Raw genomic sequence first — 19,478 nt, 5'->3', positions numbered from 1 at the left:
CACAGTGCCATCTGCTGGCCGTGGCGTAACAGAACCCCCCTCCAAAGGCTGGAAGGCTGAGGGACGTCCTCAGCAGGGCTGGAGCTCAGGGCAGCTGCCTCGGCCTGGCAGGGCAGCGGGATGGCCTCCTCAGCTGGGCTGGACAGCAGGACAGCCTCCTCGGCTGTGCAGGGCAGCGGGATGGCCTCCTCAGCTGGGCTGGACAGCAGGACAGCTTCCTCGGCTGTACAGGGCAGCAGGACAGCCTCCTCGGCTGAGCTGGACAACAGGACAGCTTCCTTGGCTGGGCAGGGCAGCAGGACAGCCTCCTCGGCTGGGCTGGACAGCAGGACAGCTTCCTCGGCTGGGCAGGGCAGCGGGACGGCTTCTTCGGCGTGCAGGAGCTCCACAGCCAAGACCTCCCCATAGGCCTCTGGCTGGAGCTCCGAGGTCGCTGGGTTGTCCTCCGGGGGGAGCTCCACAGCCGAGACCTCGCCGTAGGCCTCTGGCTGGAGCTCCGAGGTCGCCGGGTTGACCTCCGGAGGGAGCTCCACAGCCGAGACCTCGCCGTAGGCCTCTGGCTGGAGCGCCGCTGTCCCCATTGCCCCCCCCCCCCCAAAAAAAAAGTTCTGGACTAGTCTTCGGTTCCAAGCTGGGCAGCGTGGTGCAATTCCTCTGCAGTGGGAAGCTCCAGGAGTTCGAGTAAAGGAGCACCATAAAGGAGCAGCTGCGCCATCTCAAATCTATATTTAAGTGGATTACTGTAGGTTATCTGTTTACTTTTTCACAGCACAAGGCATACCACTTTAACTGAGGAATCCACTAAATATAAGTATGATGAATAGTGCTCAAGCAGAGGTTTACAGGGAAAATGAGTATTTAAGTATGGAAACTATGTCGCACAAGAAGGTGCCCATTTGCCCACAGGCATGGACAGAAATACACTTATAAATATGCTGAAATGTGTTTTATGTAGGGACACATATCTCAACGTGTTGCCACACAGCTCTCCATTTTCTCCACCTGGGTTTGGAATGGCAATGCGAGTACAGTCAAATGCTCCTATAACTCCTATAGCTCTTCTATAAAATCCAGCAGATGTTTCTCCTGTTGGGGCAGGAAGGCCACAATTGCCCCCGATGTTCTTCCAACAATTTTGCTCACAGTTGATTCATGTACTCCAAAGAGGTCCCCATTTACTATTCGGAAACAACCAGTAGTGTAAAAGTGCAAGGCTATTAAAAGCTGGGGCATGGGTGGCATGGCTGCATTCCAGTCACTGCCATGTCTAATTCTAGGTAAAAAAAAATTTATTTCATCTAATTACAGTTTCCTTGCTGAATCGGTAGCTGTTCAGCACCAAGGTTATAATCGTAAATGAAAACAAACAAAATAACAAAAACTAGGTGTGAAAAAACATTGTCGAAATAAAAACGAGGCATTACAAAAAAAATGATAACAAACTAAAACTGTATTGTCTGTTTGCAATACTAGCTAAAATAAAATACAATTCTAGAGTAAATGTCCTTAGTTTTCATCTTTGTCAATGTCTTTCATAGAGCAAATATCTTTCAGAGTTGACATTTCCGACTGGGAACCCGGAAATTACGACATTCCATGTCAAATTGAACACTGCATAGTCCATGCTCCGCGCCTGGCATCATGGCGATACCGAGAGTCGGAAGAAAGCGGCAGAGTCCTATTTGGGGTTACTTTGAATATAACTGTGTGTCAGATAAAAGCAAGTGTCTTGCAGTGGAAGGTGGTGAAATATGTGGACAATTTTTTAAAGGGAAAAATCCCACGAATTTGAAAGTACATTTGAGAAGTGCGCACAAGGAGGCTAACCTAGCTTACCTTAATAAGGTAAAAGAGAACGCCAAGCCCCCCTCCCCCGAAACAGAAGCTAACCCCGGTACAGGGCTAGGCAGCATGACGGAGACTACCGTAGGATGGAAAACATTACAGAAGTGCTTTCACCGGCGACCCGATAGCTGCTGGTTAATAAATACGCAGGAACACCACAAGCGGGTGGAAGCGTTGGTTACTATGTTTATTGATACTGGGATGTCTACACAACTGTGTGAGTCGATTGCCTTCAAAAAGTTCACCACTTTACTTGACCCAAAGCCATCTCTGTCTTTCTCACCCACACATCCATGCACACTCAAGCACACACTTGAAATATTGAAAAGCTGTATTTGAAACATGCAAGGGACTTACATTTTTTTGTTTGCAATGTCTATGTAAACATAGAAAAGCAAACCACATCAGCTTCCACCTGAGATGGAGCAGTATCTTGCCAGCTGTCTGGCTCTCAGTGTACTACCAGGTACATGTGTACTTGAAGTGTCCAAAATATTCACTGTTAATTAATGATGTGATATTGTATTGCTATGCCACTGCAATGATTTGCCATAATGCTGCAGCACATGCATCTAATGCTGGGCAGTCCAATTCATTGAGTAGCCTAGTTAATTTTGAGATGGTCTAAAATAATTGACCCTCTAGAGTTTATTGATTTATTTATTTATTTGTTTCATGTTCTTTTCTCAGATTGAGCTCCCTGACACTCCTGGCTCTTAAGCAATGTCATGTGTGGCTCACAAATGAGTTGAATACATGCTGTTCATGTATACATGCTGTTCAACTAAACTAGCAAACTAAAAACTAATTAAAACTAAACTGAATTTGAAAACAAAGTCAAAACAAAATAAAAATAAAAACTAATGAAAAATGCAAAACTATAATAACCTTGTTCAGCATCATCATAAACTCAACAGGGTTGAGACAGTCCCTTATTTTTCTGTGAGGAACTCTTTCATTTTCTCCAATCCACCAAATAAGTGTTGCCATTTTGACAATTTAAACCTCCTCAATAGCAAGTTTAAATTTAATCCCTAACTGAAATTTAAATCTGAGTTTAAAGTGATGGAGGAACAAGATTATAGTTAATCCCGGTTTATTGTGAAATCAAATCCAAGATTAAAGTGATGGTTTAAATGTAAGCCTGCTTATATTTAAACAAGCTTTAAAGTTTTGTGCAACGGAATTAAGAGTGGGTTGCACCAATAAGGATTAAATTAAGCACAGTTTAAAACACAACTCGATTTAAAATAAAACCCAGATCAACAAATCCTAGATTAGCTCTTCAAGTTACACATTTTGGAGTGACATATGCTGGCATCCAGAGCAGGACAACACCAAACCACATTCTATCTGGATTACAAGCGCATGTTTGCGTAATCAGAGAGTGCGGGTGCTAGCATGTCCTGCCTACAGTCCTGACCTGTCTCCGATTGAGAATGTGAGGCGCATTATGAAGTGCAAACTAAGGCAACGCAGGCCCCATATAGTTGCACAGCTGAAGAAATGCATAATGGATGAATGGGGGAAAATTCTGCTTGCTAAAATTAACCAACTGGTGTCTTCAGCAACCAAACGCTTAATAAGTGTTATTAAAAGAAAAGGTGATGTTCCACGGTGGTAAACGGTCGACTGTCCCAACTTTATTGGAGTGTGTTGCAGCAGGGGCGTCACTCGTCCCTTTGCACAAGCCCCAGTAAAATTTTGCTGTGCCTCATTAAAATGTTTCCTGATAAATTATTAACTTGTTACTACGTAACTGAATGTCAGTAAAACAGGTTGGCAGTGTTGTAATTTTGTATGTTATTGAATTTTGTATCTTATTGTATTTTATCTTCAGTATATGGAGTGTTGTATTTTATTCTCAGCGAATGGAGGTTCAGTCATACGCCTCTTGCTGTGCACAAAACTCGAGAGTAAGTTAGTGTTTCAGTTTCAACCCTTTACTGGTAATAAATTGGTGTATATCCATTTTTCCCTCACATCAACTGACTGTGAGCTAGCGTTTGGCAGAAATGAGAGCTGTCAGCCAATAAGACAATTATTTCCATGTATTTTCCTGTAAACCCTATCTGATTGGTCTTCCGTCCCTTCACTGAAGATACAAAATTACAACACTGCCGTCTTCTTTTATTGACTTTGTTGCGTAGTGACAAACCGCTACAATTATTCAGGGCTAAAGAAAAAATCTTCAGGGCCCCAAACACCCAGGCCAGGTCCATTCCTGGCAGACAGCAGGTACAAACGTTGCATTTGAATGATCTACATTGCAGAATTTAATTTCTCTACCCCTCAATTAAATATTTTATAACATGGACCTTAATCTACAATCACAAAATCAACAAATTACCCAGATATGGTAAAAATGTCAAAGCATTAACCCTTTCACACTTAAGTTTAAGATATTCCAACTGGGCTGTGGGTGAGTATTTTTTTAATGGAACCATTATTTTTGAAGATTTGCATTCAGCATAGCCCTTTACAGTAAATTTAAATTCTAATGCAATACTCTGAAGCCCATACTTACATTAATGTTTGTTACATAATACGATTAAAGAAAATATAAACAAATACCACTCAAAGTCACCAGAGTTTAATGCTTTTTTGCAAAAAAAATTCTTCCCTGGGGGTGTGCAGGCATGCCCCTGGAACCCCCTATACATTTTTAAGTACTTTTATCAAATTCTTGGGGGCCTGTGCCCCAGTAGTGATCAAACTCTATAAACGCCCATGTGTTGCAGTCATCAGATTTGAAATGAGTGTATATTTTCAAAAATAAATTAAATTCACAAAGTATGACATCAAATAGTGTGTTAATGTGTTTTCAATATAGTACACGGTGAACTGAATTTTCAAATGACTTTTTTTTTGCCTTTCCCATACTGTCCCAACTTTTTTTTAGATGGCTGTTTTGTTGATTAAAACAGAGCCACAAAATCTGCAGTTTAATTTTTACATCATTTTAAGCATATACATTTTTTTTTACTTTCTCAAAGACAATATGGATCTATATTGTTTGCTTCTTTACAATAATAACAGCCTTGATTAAAATCATTAAAAAATGTCATATCACACACTTTTATCCCTTCTTGGGGTACCTACAGGCATAGCGTATGTTATATGGAAATTATTGTACCTGAAACAGTATTTTTTTTCTAGACTAGCCTTCTCTAAAGATAAATTAATACAAAGATATTATTAACTTTACAGTATATGGAGACTTTGGAATTTTAAGTTTGAACTTTTGTATATATATTTTGGTCTAAAACAGAATATATAATATATTCTGTCAGATCAGCAGGTCTACCCACTTCCACTGAAACAGTGGAGCAAACAATGTTTCCCACAATCTTCAGTGAATTCTGAAAATAGTCACATGAACAAGCACAAGATCACCTTGTTTTTTTGTTAGTCCGTTCTGGTTTGACTCTGATTTTGTTACGTAACAGGACATGGAGACAGGAAGTAAGCGCAGGAGAGCAGTCTTTACTGTGCCACTTAAATAATCACACAAGGAGGCAGGAAACCAGATCTAAACATAAAACTCTAACTCAAGCAAAGAGTGTTAAACTTAACTGAAACAGTTCTTCTTTAACTATAAACAAGACAGGAAACAATCCTCTAACAATGGCAGTAACACATTTGACTAAAGCATGAACATCTCGTTTGACTAGAACATCTCGTTTGACTAGAACAGGAACATCTCATTTAACTATAGCGTAACATAACACTCTTATCTAGGGCATGTCATCAACATTCTTATCTATGACAGGATTTAAACTTTCTTGACTACGATAGGATACAAACACTCAACTACAACAGGGTTAAACTAAGTAACAGGAAAACAGACAGAGCATGGCAACATCACAACCTGGCACCATTATACATTCCATCGTCTTCTCGGCGTGGTGTGGCGTGGCGTGGCCACTTTAACACTTTCATGTCTTAATGCCGCGCAATGTACGCAGCACCGCGAGGGGTTTAAGTAAACAGTCTCTTGATTATATTATAATTATATATGATTATAATATCTCTTGATATTCAGTAACTACAGTGAAACTAATAGAAATGCTTTTTAATTATGAGAGGGAGGAATGTAACTCCAGATCCATTGACATGTCCTGGAAGTTTAAGGGGTCAAGACTATATCATAAAACTTAAACTTAGAGCACTCATCATCTTTTTTGTGGTGTTGCGTTCTGACTGTATGTAGAGAATACCACAAACGAAGTACTGCAAAACAGAATATACACATTAGTAAGAGCTCAAGCACATCACACAGATAAGTGTTCGATTAAATGGTCTTCTACTTACAGTTATTACTTCTGCCAAATGTACGATCATAAAGAACTTATTTGAGTTCAAGAGACAATATTTTCAAAATAATTATTTAATTACAATGCCCATTTCATTATTATTTATTTAATTAATACATTTATATTTTATTTTAAAGATCCTAAGCTAAGCTAAGGTTATACATTACTGACTTTTTTCTAACAATACACAATTTATAGCTAACATCAGTAATATGGAAACACGATCGGAGCAAGAGTTTGCGGTCTGTATTACAGTAAATTAATCAAGAATAAGGAATTAAACACTTTCTATTTGCAGAAGAGAAAGCTAACAACTACCGTTATCCTAACTCCTCCACTAACGTAAGCTGGGCTGAACAATACAAAAATGCTTAGCTTCATAATCAAACAGGTTCTGCTCAATGAAGAATCTGTATCCTTTTTCAAGATTAGAACGTGTCATAAGTGAAAATTACAAGTCGCTACACATCATCTAGACGTATTTCTGGCAGATGTAAAAGGGACTGGGTAAACTCCATAGTTCCACTATGCTGGCGGAAGTAACCATACACCGCTTTGAGTCAGAATGTAAGTTGTGTCATGTCGTGTGAAAAGGGTCTATCAATAGCAATAGCACACCCATTGGAAATGCCAATCAGCCTACAACGCATGATGGGGAGGAAATTGGTGTACCTGGACGAAACCCCCAAAGGATGGTGAGAACATGTGGGAATTGAACCCCCAAGCCCAGAGATGTGAGGCAAACGTGCTAACCACTAAACCATCATTCCTCCTAGACCTTGTTCTGAGGTTTTTATTTTTATTGTTTATAAAACTGTTTAATAAACTTCATCCAAGATAATAAAGTATTAATTCTGTTCATTATTGTATATAAAATAATGTGATTATTATCGTTGGGGGGTCCTGAGAAATGTTCAGAAACGGCCCTGAATGAATGAAAGGATGAATGATGAACTCGTTTGTGCGCATCGACTGCTATCTAGCGGTCATACAATGTAACAGCATGTTGTTGTCATGTCATTACACAAATGATTAATCATACATTTCTCATCACTCCGATTAAACAATATTCTCTCCACTGTGTGGAAGTTTGGAATTGTGGAATAGCGAACATCCTGAGCATCGCATGGCCTCTTAAATGAATCGAATGGAATCCGTGACGTGTTCACGTGACGTAGTCACAACATTTGTGTCACCTTTTACAATACAGTGGTTCAGCAGAATATTAATCATTCTTTAGAGCTGCTTCGTTAGTGCAGAGCAACAGTCAGTGATTCTCCGTTTCAACTATTCAGAAGAAAACTTTTCTGTTATAAGGTGAGTGTTAAACAGAAGTATGTTTTCGAGCTTTATGTAGAGTGTTGCAAAAGATTTTGATTCCTAAACACGCGATATTTTCAGTGCTGTATTTACCTGGGTCAATACTAATCTGACATTGCGCGTGCTACTTTGACTTTAAATGTTATCAGTCACAAGTCACTACAGTTACTACTTACTCCCTATAACTTAAAATTGCTGGAAGCCTGTTAATGGCCACGTCCCAATCTGCAATACTACGCACTAAAATTAACAGTATGCCAGAAACGGTATGTAGTGTACTTATTCTAGTGCGGTAGTACACAGTTTGGAACGCAGCCGTCCTCTTTCCTTACTTATCCTTTTCCCACCTGAAGTCTAGACGTATATAAATCCTACTATATGATTGGCTAATACCGTCCTGTCCCTGCGGTTGGATTGGCTAATAGTAAATTCGTATAGCAAGGCCTACCCAATTGTAATTCAGGAGGCGGGGCTTAGCGTTCTCTTTTACCTTATTAAGGTAAGCTAGGTTAACCTCCTTGTGCGCACTTTTCAAATGTACTTACAAATTCGTGGGATTTTTCCCTTTAAAAAATTGTCCACATATTTCACCACTTTCCACTGCAAGACACGCTTTTATCTGACACACAGTTATATTCAAAGTAGCCCCAAATAGGACTATGTCGCTTTATTCCGACTTTCGGTCGGTCCATGATGCCAGGCGAGGAGCATGGACTATGCAGTGTTCTATTTGACATGGAATGTCGTAATTTCCGGGTTCCCAGTCGGAAATGTCAACTCTGAAAGATATTTGCTCTATGAAAGACATTGACAAAGACTAAAACTAAGGACATTTACTCTAGAATTGTATTTTATTTTAGTTAGTTTTGCAAACAGACAATACAGTTTTAGTTAGTTATCTTTTTTTTTGTAATGCCTCGTTTTTATTTCGATTTTAGTTAACGACAATGTTTTTTCACACCTAGTTTTCGTTATTTCGTTCGTTTACGATTATAACCTTGATTCAGACGGGACTAAAATTATCAGACAACCACTGAGTTTGGCGAAAAATAGTAAGTAATTCAGACTGTAATTTTCTCAGAGGACGAGAAAAACACCAATATGGCCGAACTGGTTGGAAATCAGATGACACTGGAGCATCTGTAAAACAGGAAATTACCCCAGAACCCCATGTAAATGTAATCCTGTCCAGATATGGCTGATGGCGCTTAACAGCAGAAAACATTTCAACAGACATCTTAGACATGAGGGATAAGAGCTTCTTTTCTCACTCGCAGCTCAGTATGGTATTAATGAGCAATTCAGTGTAGCAGCAGGGGCGATAATAAAAGTTGACAAGTATGACAAGGTTGTGCAGAGTTACAGCAGAGTACAGGTGAGTGAGAGATCTACGAGATGACGAGCGTGATGCTGTTGATAGTGGTGTTAGCTTGAAAGTTGAAGCTTTAGAACCTGCTCTGTTTAAGCAGAATGTACAAATGTGGAGGTGAGAAAGCAGGACAGACTAACATAATAAAGCGCTGCTGCATCACTCTCTTTAAGTAGAGATGATGTAAGGGTTAAATCCCACTGGCATTAGTATTATCAGGCAGTCAAGTGGCATTGTGGATTCATCACATAATCACATAAAGGTTAATAGAAAAGTTAAGGCAGGATTGCACCTTTAATGTTAGCAATGTAAAAGGAACATGTTATGTGACTGCGTAAGATGATCCCAGTAAAAGAGAGGGTGGTCAGTAAAAATGTCTGCACATACACAAAGATATTCGGGGTGTGTAGATAAACTGTTGTGTATGAGAGAAATTCAGTTGTGCGAGCACTGAGGCCTAAAGCAAAGGTAAAGCAAAATAAACGAAATTCCTCTCCTTCACCCCATTAAAGTCTGCATCCATTTTCTTTAATCGCAGGTGTGTCATCATCTAATCTTTTTAATTATATAATCACAATATTTTTGGGATCATCTTAATTTCAGTCTAAAACTGGTTTCAACTTCATTAAAAAGTTACTGTGTGCGTATCCACTCCTCAGACCATCCTCAAATTGTCTGTTGACCCTGTCAGTCTGTTACTTTGCAGGTGGTGGTGTGCACACGAACATCTTGACTTCAAGGCGTGTCACTCAAACCACAGACCCTGGCTGCATTTTAGCGGCCATCAAACAGGTGCCAGGTACAACTGCATGTCATGCTGAGAAAGAAAGCAGCACTATGAACCGATATGCTGCCCTCCAACAGCTTGGTGATGGCACCTTTGGCTCAGTCACACTGAGCCGCTGCCTGGAGTCTGGTGAGCTTGTCGCCATCAAGAAGTAAGTCGAGCTGTTGTAATGTTTTCTGTCTTAGTTGCTGAGTTGGTATGAGGATCAGGGCCACATTCACAAATAATCTTGTATAACATGTAGCTCACTGAAGAAACTCTCAGCTGTGGCTCTGAGACTAGGCGAGCACAGAGCCACAGACCGAGACTAGGCGAGCACAGAGCCGCACCAGACCGAGACTAGGCGAGCACAGAGCCACACCAGACCGAGACTAGGCGAGCACAGAGCCACACCAGACTGAGACTAGGCGAGCACAGAGCCGCACCAGACCGAGACTAGGTGAGCACCAGACCGAGACTAGGCGAGCACAGAGCCGCACCAGACCGAGACTAGGCGAGCACAGAGCCACACCAGACCGGGACTAGGCGAGCACAGAGCCACACCAGACCAAGACTAGGTGAGCACAGAGCCGCACCAGACCGGGACTAGGAGAGCACAGAGCCTCACCAGACCGGGACTAGGCGAGCACAGAGCCGCACCAGACCGGGACTAGGCGAGCACACAGCCGCACCAGACCGGGACTAGGCGAGCACACGGCCGGACCAGACTGGGACTAGGCGAGCACAGAGCCGCACCAGACCGAGACTAGGCGAGCACAGAGCTGCACCAGACCGAGAAAGGCTGAGTACAGAGCCACAGACCGAGAAAGGCTGAGTACAGGACCAAGTCTAGCTGGGTGCAGAGCTCCAGACCAAGACAAGTTGAACACAGCAACTTGGACCCAAATTAGCAGAGCGTAGAGAAACACACCAAGACTGACAAAGCACAGAGCCCCTTATCTAGCCTGTCTAAGCACCAGAATGAGGCCATTGTGGTATCTTGAGAGGTTTTGCAAACTCTTGGCATTTGAAGCTTTCTGTGTTTTGAAGCTGGCAGCTAGTGATTGCCAGTGCATTTTAAGTAAGCTTGAGTATAAAAATGTACCAGTGTATCTTCTAACCAGTCAAGTAGCGAACGCAGTTAAGATGATAACTGGCGCTTCAGATGTGGAGGAATCCAGGGTTTAAAGCCTCCCATTTTGGTGATTATGTAGCTATCTGTCAGGCTTCTGAAAGCCACAGTTTAGGGTTTGCTCTATTTTTAACTTGAACAGGATGTTATTATGGGAGAAGGGACATGGAACAGTAGCACTGGAGTGTTCCACTGATTTAACTCAATGGAGTATTTACTTTTTAAGGCATTTTGGTTGGCAGCACAGGATTACATAGTCGACTAATCTGAAATGAATTAATGTGATGAAAAAATACTGCTCTGCCAAATGCATCCATGATCAGGTCATCAAAATTGTAATTAGGTCATCAGAATAATGTGGGGTTTTTGTACTATATTTAGCACACTTTGATCAACTGTTGATGTTCTTCTGGTTGCCTGATACTTTTCATGTCAAAAGAATGCTAAATCATGGACTGCCAAACAGCTGTGAAGTTCATGATTCAACACAGGGGGATGCACAAGGAAAACAAGATTGTAATTTGTATTCTTTTAGTCCTTTTGTCCAGCAGGGCTTCTTTTTGCAGGTGTGTATGCTCATGGTTAGTGTGTTACTGTTGTATTTTTTTTTTTATCATCAGTGTTCATGAATTAGTATGTGTATGTTATGTATTTTATTTCATTATGCAGAATGAAAAGGAAATTCTATTCCTGGGAAGAGTGCATGAATCTCAGTGAGGTCAAGGTAAGTACAATTGTTGTCAAGATGCAAACAAAAAGTTATGTCATGCATTCATCTCTCTGAATGCACTCCCACATAGGGTGGTGCGTGAAAGTTTGCGAACCCTTTGGAATTGTCTATATATCTGCATAAATATGACCTAAAACATCATCAGATTTTCACATTCAGATTTTCACATTTGAGATAAAGAGAACCCAATTAAACAAATGAGACAAAAATATTATACTTTGTCATTTATTTATTGAGGGAAATGATCCAATATTAAATATCTGTGAGTGGCAAAAGTATGTGAACCTTTGCTTTGAGTATCTGGTATGACCCCCATGTGCAGCAATAACTGCAAATAAAAGTTTCTGGTAATTGTTGATCAGTCCTGCACATTGGCTTGGGGGAATTTTAGCCCGTTCCTCAGTACAGAACAGCTTCAACTCTGGGATGTTGGTGGATTTCCTCACATGAACTGCTTGCTTCAGGTCCCTCCACGATATTTCTGTTGGATTAAGGTCAGGACTTTGACTTGGCCATTCCAAAACATTAACTTTATTCTTCTTTAACCATTCTTTGATAGAACAACTCATGTGTTTAGGGTAATTGTCTTGCTGCATGACCAATTTTCTCTTGAGATTCAGTCCACAGACAGATGTCCTGACATTTTCCTTTATAATTTGCTGGTATAATTCCAAATTCATTGTTCCATCATTGATGGCAAGCCGTCCAAGTCCAGATGCAGCAAAACAGACCCAAACCATGATACTACCACCACCATGTTTCACAGATCGAATAAGGATCTTATGTTGGAATGCAGTGTTTTCCTTTCTCCAAACATAACCCTTCTCATTTAAATCAAAAAGTTATATTTTAACATTTTGGTTTGTCCACATGATCTTTAGCAAACTGCAGTAAGGCAGTAATGTTGTTTTTGGAGAGCAGTTGTTTTCTCCTTGCAGCCCTGCCATGCACATCATTGTTGTTCAGTGTTCTCCTGATGGTGGACTCATGAACATTAACATTAGCCGATGTGAGAGAGGCCTTTAGTTGCTTAGAAGTTACTCTAGGTTCCTTTGTGGCCTCGTGGACTATCAGACCACTCCTGGGGAGGGTAACGATGATCTTTAATTTTCTTACATTTGTACACAATTTTTTCTGACTGTGGATTGGTGAAGTCCAAACTCTTTAGAGATGGTTTTGTAACCCTTTCCAGCCTGATGAGCATCAACAACTCTTTTTCTGAGGTCCTCAGAAATCTCCTTTGTTCGTGCCATGATATACTTCCACGCACATGTGTTGTGAAGATCAGATTATGATAGATCCCTGATCATTAAAACAGGGCACTCACTCTCCTGATTTTCATCCCACTGATTGAAAACACTTGACTCTAATTTCACCTTCAAATGAACTGCTAATTCTAAAGGGTCACATACTTTTGCCACTCACAGATATGTAATATTGGATCATTTCCCTCAATAAATAAATGACCAAGTATAATATTTTTCTCTCATATGATTAATTGGGTTCTTGTTGTTTTTAGGTCTTGTGTGAAAATGTAATGATGTTTTAGGTCATATATATATATATGCAGAAATATAGAAAATTCTAAAGAGACTTTCAAGCACCACTCTACAAATAATTTCTCATGCTGTAATGTTTGGCTTCAGCTGCTCTGAAGGTGTGGGGAATAAATGTTCTTACATTTCTTATGATTATGTTTTGTCACTTGTTTGTTTTTGTTTTTTGTTGCTGGCATACCAAAAAAACAAACAAATTTAAAACAAATTTCTGCAGCTGCACAGTGAAGCATGTCTGTGTGTCTTGAAATTGCAGTGCTTCTAACTCCACTTGTCCCTGTATTAATCCTATAAAAGGGCATGTGATCAAGCAGGCAGCCTATCAAGTACAATTACTAGATGATGAATCCTTTCCAATGCATGGAATTACACAGCTTATAAATAGGCATGTGCTGATGTACAATTCTGTTTTTTATTATTGGTTTGCAATATCATTTAATTATAAAGGTCATTAAAATAGCACAGGTCTCACTGATTAAAGCTGAACTACATAAATATAAGAACAGATTCCAAGATATTTTGTCTGTACTGTGTTTAGTGTTGTCTCCGTATATTGCATAGTCACATATCAGCACAGGTCTACTTACAGATTATTCTTTTACCCTAAGAATACACTGGCCACTTTATTAGGAATGCCTGCCTATTCATGCAATTATTCTGTCAGCCAATCATGTAGCAGCAGCATAGTGCATATAGTATTAGTATGGTGTTCCTAATAAAGTGGCTGATGTGTGTATGCTGCTTATATTAATTTCAGATCTCACTTGGGTTTAGGCTGCAATGGACAATTATATTTGATAAAACCCTATAAACAGTTCACTTGGCATCATCAGCACCTTGTTTTATTTCCCTGGCCTGTCTATAATAACCTCCTTTTTTATTTGAAATGTTCAGATTCAGGGGTTTGTTGAGTGTGTGATATCGATGGTTAAACCAGTGATTTCTTTCATTCCCAGTCCCTGAAGAAACTCAACCATGCCAATGTGATCAAGCTGAAGGAGGTCATCCGGGAAAATGATCAGCTCTACTTTGTGTTTGAGTATATGACTGAGAACCTCTATCAGCTCATGAAAAAAAGGTATCCAATAAAATGAGGAGCTGTAGACTACAGAGTACAGGTTTCATAACATTCTCAAAATAGACGTAAAGTATTCTACTCAGCTGTGTTTTTTTTCCCACTTATTTTTCCAGAACACGCATGTTTCCTGAGTCTGCAGTGAGGAATATCATGTTTCAGATTCTACAGGGACTTGCCTTCATTCATAAACATGGTGTGTTTCACAAACAAAGCTTTCTCTTTTAATAACCTGCCAAACAGAATTCAGAGAACAAATAAATTAAATATTAAGTGCAACTTCCCTGAATCAAAAATAAGAAGTGTTCATCAGAACTGAAATATTTCAGAAGCCTTTGTGGTAAGAAACACTGTTAATACTAAAGATCTGATGCTGAACATTTTTTCCTAAGAATTTGCCATTCCTAGCTTTGTCTGTAATAATCACATATTGCCTATTAAACTGTTTTGCCTTGCCTTTAGGCTTTTTTCATAGAGACATGAAGCCAGAGAATCTTTTGTGCATGGGTCCTGAGCTCGTGAAAATTGCTGACTTTGGACTAGCTCAAGAGATACGATCTCGTCCTCCTTACACTGACTATGTGGGGACAAGATGGTAACTTTTGCTCTTTTTTTGCTCTTAGAAATCTCTTGTGATCATTTAGGTGACTATGATATCATGAATATGTAACAGCACTGGCTGTACAATGTAGAATTGCTGACTGAAAGCAGTATTATTCAACATTTATTTCGGGTTGCATTTTCTTAGACACAATACACACATTTATCTTTACTTATCTTTTTATCTTTTTTTGTCCCCCAATTTTTTTTATTTTTCATGAATTTAGGTACCGAGCTCCAGAATTGCTTCTCAGGTCCACAAGCTACAGCTCTCCTATAGACCAGTGGGCCGTAGGCTGTATCATGGCTGAACTCTACACGCTCAGACCTCTGTTTCCTGGCTCCAGTGAGGTGGACACTATTTTCAAGATCTGCCAGGTTTTGGGAACTCCGAAAAAGGTAGTAAGCAAATGATACTTGATAAAATACTTAGATATGATACTTGATACTTGATGAAATATTATACTCCAGGACTAGTCAAATATAAAATATTTGAAAATGATTTTAATTTCAAGCTAAATTTATTAAATGATTTATTCTTTAGTTGTGCAATTTTGTGAGCATTTGATGTGTACCTTTGGCCATGTAGAATGACTGGCCTGAAGGATGCCAGCTGGCTGCCTCCATGAGTTTCCGCTGGCCGCAGTGCGTGCCCACCAGTCTAGCCACCCTGATCCCCAGCGCCGGCTCCGAAGCTATTCAGCTGATGAGAGACCTGTTACAGTGGGACCCTAAAAAACGGCCAGCAGCCTGCCAGGTAACGCAAAGTTTAAAATACTTTTTTTTTTACAAGTATTCAAACCAGGCAACCTTACAACCTTTTCTATAGGAGCTCTGCATTTCGGAGTATGCTGGTACTAGTTACTGCGGCAAAAGAGCAGTCTTTTCTCACTGTTACATTCCAGCAGATGAGCCAATCGACATATGAATCTGGAATGATTGACAGTTGCCTGGGTTGTTTGAACTCTCCGATATTAACTGACGCCCCCTGGAAGCTGCTCCCCTTCCCTTGTCTCACATTAGTAATGTGTAGGCCGGTGCATTCGCCTCGCTTCGACTCAGTTTTCCCACTCGATCGATGCAATGATGCTTTCTGTCACAGTAAATGGAGAATGTTTTGAATTCATTAATATGGAACAAAATCTATCATTGTATGTTTAACATGGCTAACATTATTATTATTATTATTATTATTATTAGAAATGATTATGAGAAGCTAACATTATTGTTATAAATATATAACTATACTTATTACGGATACACTAGAATTCAAAATGCATTTTCAATCGCATTCATCCAGGAAAATTTTGACCAAAACAGTTAAATAGGGTACAGCGAAGTGTCAAATCTAATGTTTTTTGCAAATAATTTAAAGTACTCGGATGAGTCCAAGCAGCACTCTACAAGGCTTGTACAAGGTACATTAGACAAGAGGTTTGTAAAAGGACTGTATGGAAAATGTGCTGTTTTATTCTGTGCAATGTGTTTTTACATTTACTCAATTCCCTCATTGAGAAGAACTCAGTTTGACATTATTCTTCTTCTTCATGGTTGGCAGGTCTGAATTATTATACTGCACACCACCACTGCAGTGTTCTATAATATCATCCTCTAGGAAAATGTGACATTGAAAATGGTAAATGGTCTGCACTTATATAGCGCTTTTTTATCCTTAGCGGTTCCAAAGCACTTTACACTGTGTCTCATTCACCCATTTACACACTCACACACCAACGGTAGCTTGCCATCGGGAGCAACTTGGGGTTCAGTGTCTTGCCCAAGGACACTTCGCATGTGGAGTCACATGGGCCGGGAATTGAACCGCCAGCCCTACGAAAAGTGATATCATGATGTACCAAAATGTTGGTACACAGTCTTATCAGATGTAAACACTAAAATCACAGTTCCTCATCTTCTAACCATGGCTCATGATGCTGTTCGAATTCCAGGCCCTGCGCTATCCCTACTTTCAGGTGGGTCAAGTCCTAGGCACACCACAGCAGATTCAGGACCAAGGACAAACACAGCCTCTGCAACTCAGGCCTGAACCTCTTCCTCAGATCCCACCGCTCACCTTACCTCATACAGCCCATCAACCACAGCACCTTCCAGAGCCTCCTAAAAGGCCAGAAAAGGCAGAGGTCAAGATGGACAGGGCAGTGCAGAGACGCTTTCCTCTAATACATGACAAAGGCATGACAAAAGCAAGGTGAGCAATGCCACTGTGTTGGTGTGTTAGTTCTATCTCATAGGGCACCCAATTTTTTTTTTTTTTTTACATTATCATGTTAGTCAAAATATTTTGGAAACGTGAAAAAAAATTTTTTTTTTCAAAATTTAACACCACCTACACTTACTGGCCAATTTAATAGGAACACATGTCCCATGCTAGTCATGCTATTATCCAGACAGGCAATCATGTGGCAGCAGTGCAGGGCCTAAAAGCACTGTAAAACTGTTGATCATCTGGGATTTTCACACACAACAATCTCTAGGGTTTAAACACAATGGTGTGAAAAACAAAAAAACCCATCAGCAGTTCTTTTGGCCGGATACCAATCTGACAAGCTGACAAGAAAGGCTTTGGTAGCTCAAATAAACACTCTTTAGAACCATGGCGAGCAGAAAAGCATCTCACTATGCACAAAACATCAAACATTGTTTGACCTTACGGCAGACTGGCTACAACAGTAGAAGATTACATTGGGTTCCAGTCCTGTCAGCCAAGAACAGGAATCTGAGGGTACGGTGGGCACTCAGCTCAGTGGGCTCAGCCAAACTGGTGAGTTGAAGATTGGAAATGCATCACTTTGTCTTTTTACAATCTTCACCTGGCCACTGTAGCCTGAAGCTGTTGCATGATTTTATGCAGTTGTGCAGCTGCCTACATGATTGGCTGATTGGATAATTGCTTGAATGAGTAGGTGTATGGGTGTTCCTAATAAAGTGGTCAGTGAGTGTATGATCAAAATATATAATCTCTTAGAAATTGTTTCAATCATAAGAATAATTAATGAATAATGGAAAAATGAAGATGGAAACCAGACTTGATTAGTAGCTTTTACGTGCAATGCCAGGACAGAGAACCACGTTGACTTTTGTTAAGGGCCCAAACACAATATGCTGCACAATCATATACAGTGCCCTCCTCTAATATTGGCACCCTTGGTAAATATGAGCACAGAAGGCTGTGGAAAAATTGTTTTTATTTTTTAATCTATAGGTGTGCAACAATTATTGGCACCCTTTTAGTCAATACTTTGTGCTACCTCCCTTTGCCAAGATAACAGCTCTGAGTCTTCTCCTATTATGCCTGATGAGGTTGGACTTTGTGTACACCAAAACCACCACTGGTGTTTATTTCCAAAAAGCTCTATTTTGACCATAGAACCCGATCCCATTTGAAGTTCCAGTAGTGTCTGGCAAACTGAAGATGCTTGAGTTTGTTTTTGGATGAGAGTAGAGGACTTTTTATTGAAACCATTCCAAACATCTTGTAGTGATGAAGGTGACTTCGGATTGTAGTTTTGGAGACTTTCTGACCCCAAGACGCAGCTGACTTCTGCAATTCTCCAGCTGTGTTTCTTGGAGATTTTTTGGCCACTCGAACCATCCTCTTCACAGTGCGTTGAGACAAAATTGACACACGTCCAATTCCAGGTTGATTCATAACATTTCCAGTTGACTGGAACTTCCTAATTATTGCCCTGATGGTGTAAGTGGGCATTTTCAATGCTTGTTATTTTCTTATAGCCACTTCCCATTTTGTGAAGCTCAACAACCTTTTGCCGCACATCACAGCTATATTCCTTAGTCTTACCCATTTTTATGAATGACTAAAGGAATCTGGCCTATGTGTTACCTCATATTTATACCCCTGTGAAACAGGAAGTCATGGTTGAACAATTTCCTGTTCCTAGTCACCCAAGTGTACAATTTTTTTTTTTTTTTTAAATATCACTGGGAATATACTTGAAATTTATTTTTCTCATATGAATTCATAGGGGTGCCAATAATTGTTGCACGCCTACATTTAGCAAAGATATAGTTTTTCTTTTATATATACCGGTGTTGTGTTTGCAGTTGTTTGATATCAATGAGAGCAATTATTTTTTGTGAATTTTTTGAACAAAAGATCAAAAGGTTAAACAATAAACACAATTTTTCACAGCCTTCTTTGCTCATATTTACCAAGGGTTCCAATATTAGTGGAGGGCACTGTATACGCTCATCTGTGAAACATATGGTGGTAGTGTCATGGTTTGGGTTTGCATGGCTGCTTCTGGAACAGGTTCTCACTAATCTTTATTGATGATTGTCTGCCAATTTACAGAGAAATGCATCCAAATTAATCAGGAGGAACTTCATCATGCAGCAAGACAATGATCCAAAACATACTGTTTAAACTGGCCAAGTCAATCATGAGACCTTAACCCTACCAAGCAGCATTTCACCTCCTGAAGCGGAGACTGAAGGGAAACAAACAACAATTGAAAGAGGCCGTGGTAAAATCCTGGAAAATCATCACAAAATAAGAAACCAACAGTTTGGTGATGTCACTGAGTCACAGGTTTGATGCAGTTATTGCAAGAAAGGGATATGCAACCAAATATTAAGTGTTATTTACTTTAATTTACTTCAAGACTTATGTGTTCCTATTCTTTTGCTCACCTAAAAATTGGGTGGTCTGATACAAAAGGTAATGTTTTATGTTGTTTAACACGTCTAGATGTAAATACCAGGAAATAAAATCTGAAATCCTAAACTCT

At 40.0% G+C, this 19,478-nt stretch overlaps 1 protein-coding gene across 2 annotated transcripts; it reads left to right on the top strand.

Moving 5' to 3' along the window:
- The first annotated feature begins 7,355 nt into the window (after positions 1-7,355).
- On the top strand, positions 7,356-19,474 carry LOC128604353 (serine/threonine-protein kinase ICK-like). 2 transcript variants are annotated; one of them, XM_053619443.1, is made up of 10 exons: positions 7,356-7,478; positions 9,557-9,788; positions 11,418-11,472; positions 13,991-14,112; positions 14,226-14,305; positions 14,572-14,704; positions 14,937-15,108; positions 15,299-15,466; positions 16,659-16,918; positions 19,043-19,474. In XM_053619443.1, exons 2-10 carry the CDS (start codon positions 9,688-9,690, stop codon positions 19,059-19,061), a joined length of 1,110 nt encoding a protein of 369 aa, XP_053475418.1. In that variant the 5' UTR covers positions 7,356-7,478; positions 9,557-9,687; the 3' UTR covers positions 19,062-19,474. The 2 variants fall into 2 exon arrangements, with proteins under 2 accessions (XP_053475418.1, XP_053475417.1); XM_053619442.1 differs by lacking the exons at positions 7,356-7,478; positions 9,557-9,788 and adding an exon at positions 9,841-11,314.
- The last annotated feature ends 4 nt before the right edge of the window (positions 19,475-19,478 follow it).

This window comes from Ictalurus furcatus, chromosome 29 (genome assembly GCF_023375685.1).
Source record: "Ictalurus furcatus strain D&B chromosome 29, Billie_1.0, whole genome shotgun sequence".
NCBI lineage: Eukaryota > Metazoa > Chordata > Actinopteri > Siluriformes > Ictaluridae > Ictalurus > Ictalurus furcatus.
Note: the sequence above shows the minus strand (reverse complement) of the source record. Positions and strands in the feature narration are given on the sequence as shown.

Bases quoted from the DNA above. Each gene is read 5' to 3' on its own strand.
- LOC128604353 (XM_053619442.1), top strand. From the start codon at position 11,199: ATGGACTGCCAAACAGCTGTGAAGTTCATGATTCAACACAGGGGGATG. The intron at 15,109-15,298 runs GTAGTAAGCAAA...TTGGCCATGTAG, and splicing joins TTTTGGGAACTCCGAAAAAG to AATGACTGGCCTGAAGGATG. The intron at 15,467-16,658 runs GTAACGCAAAGT...TTCGAATTCCAG, and splicing joins AACGGCCAGCAGCCTGCCAG to GCCCTGCGCTATCCCTACTT.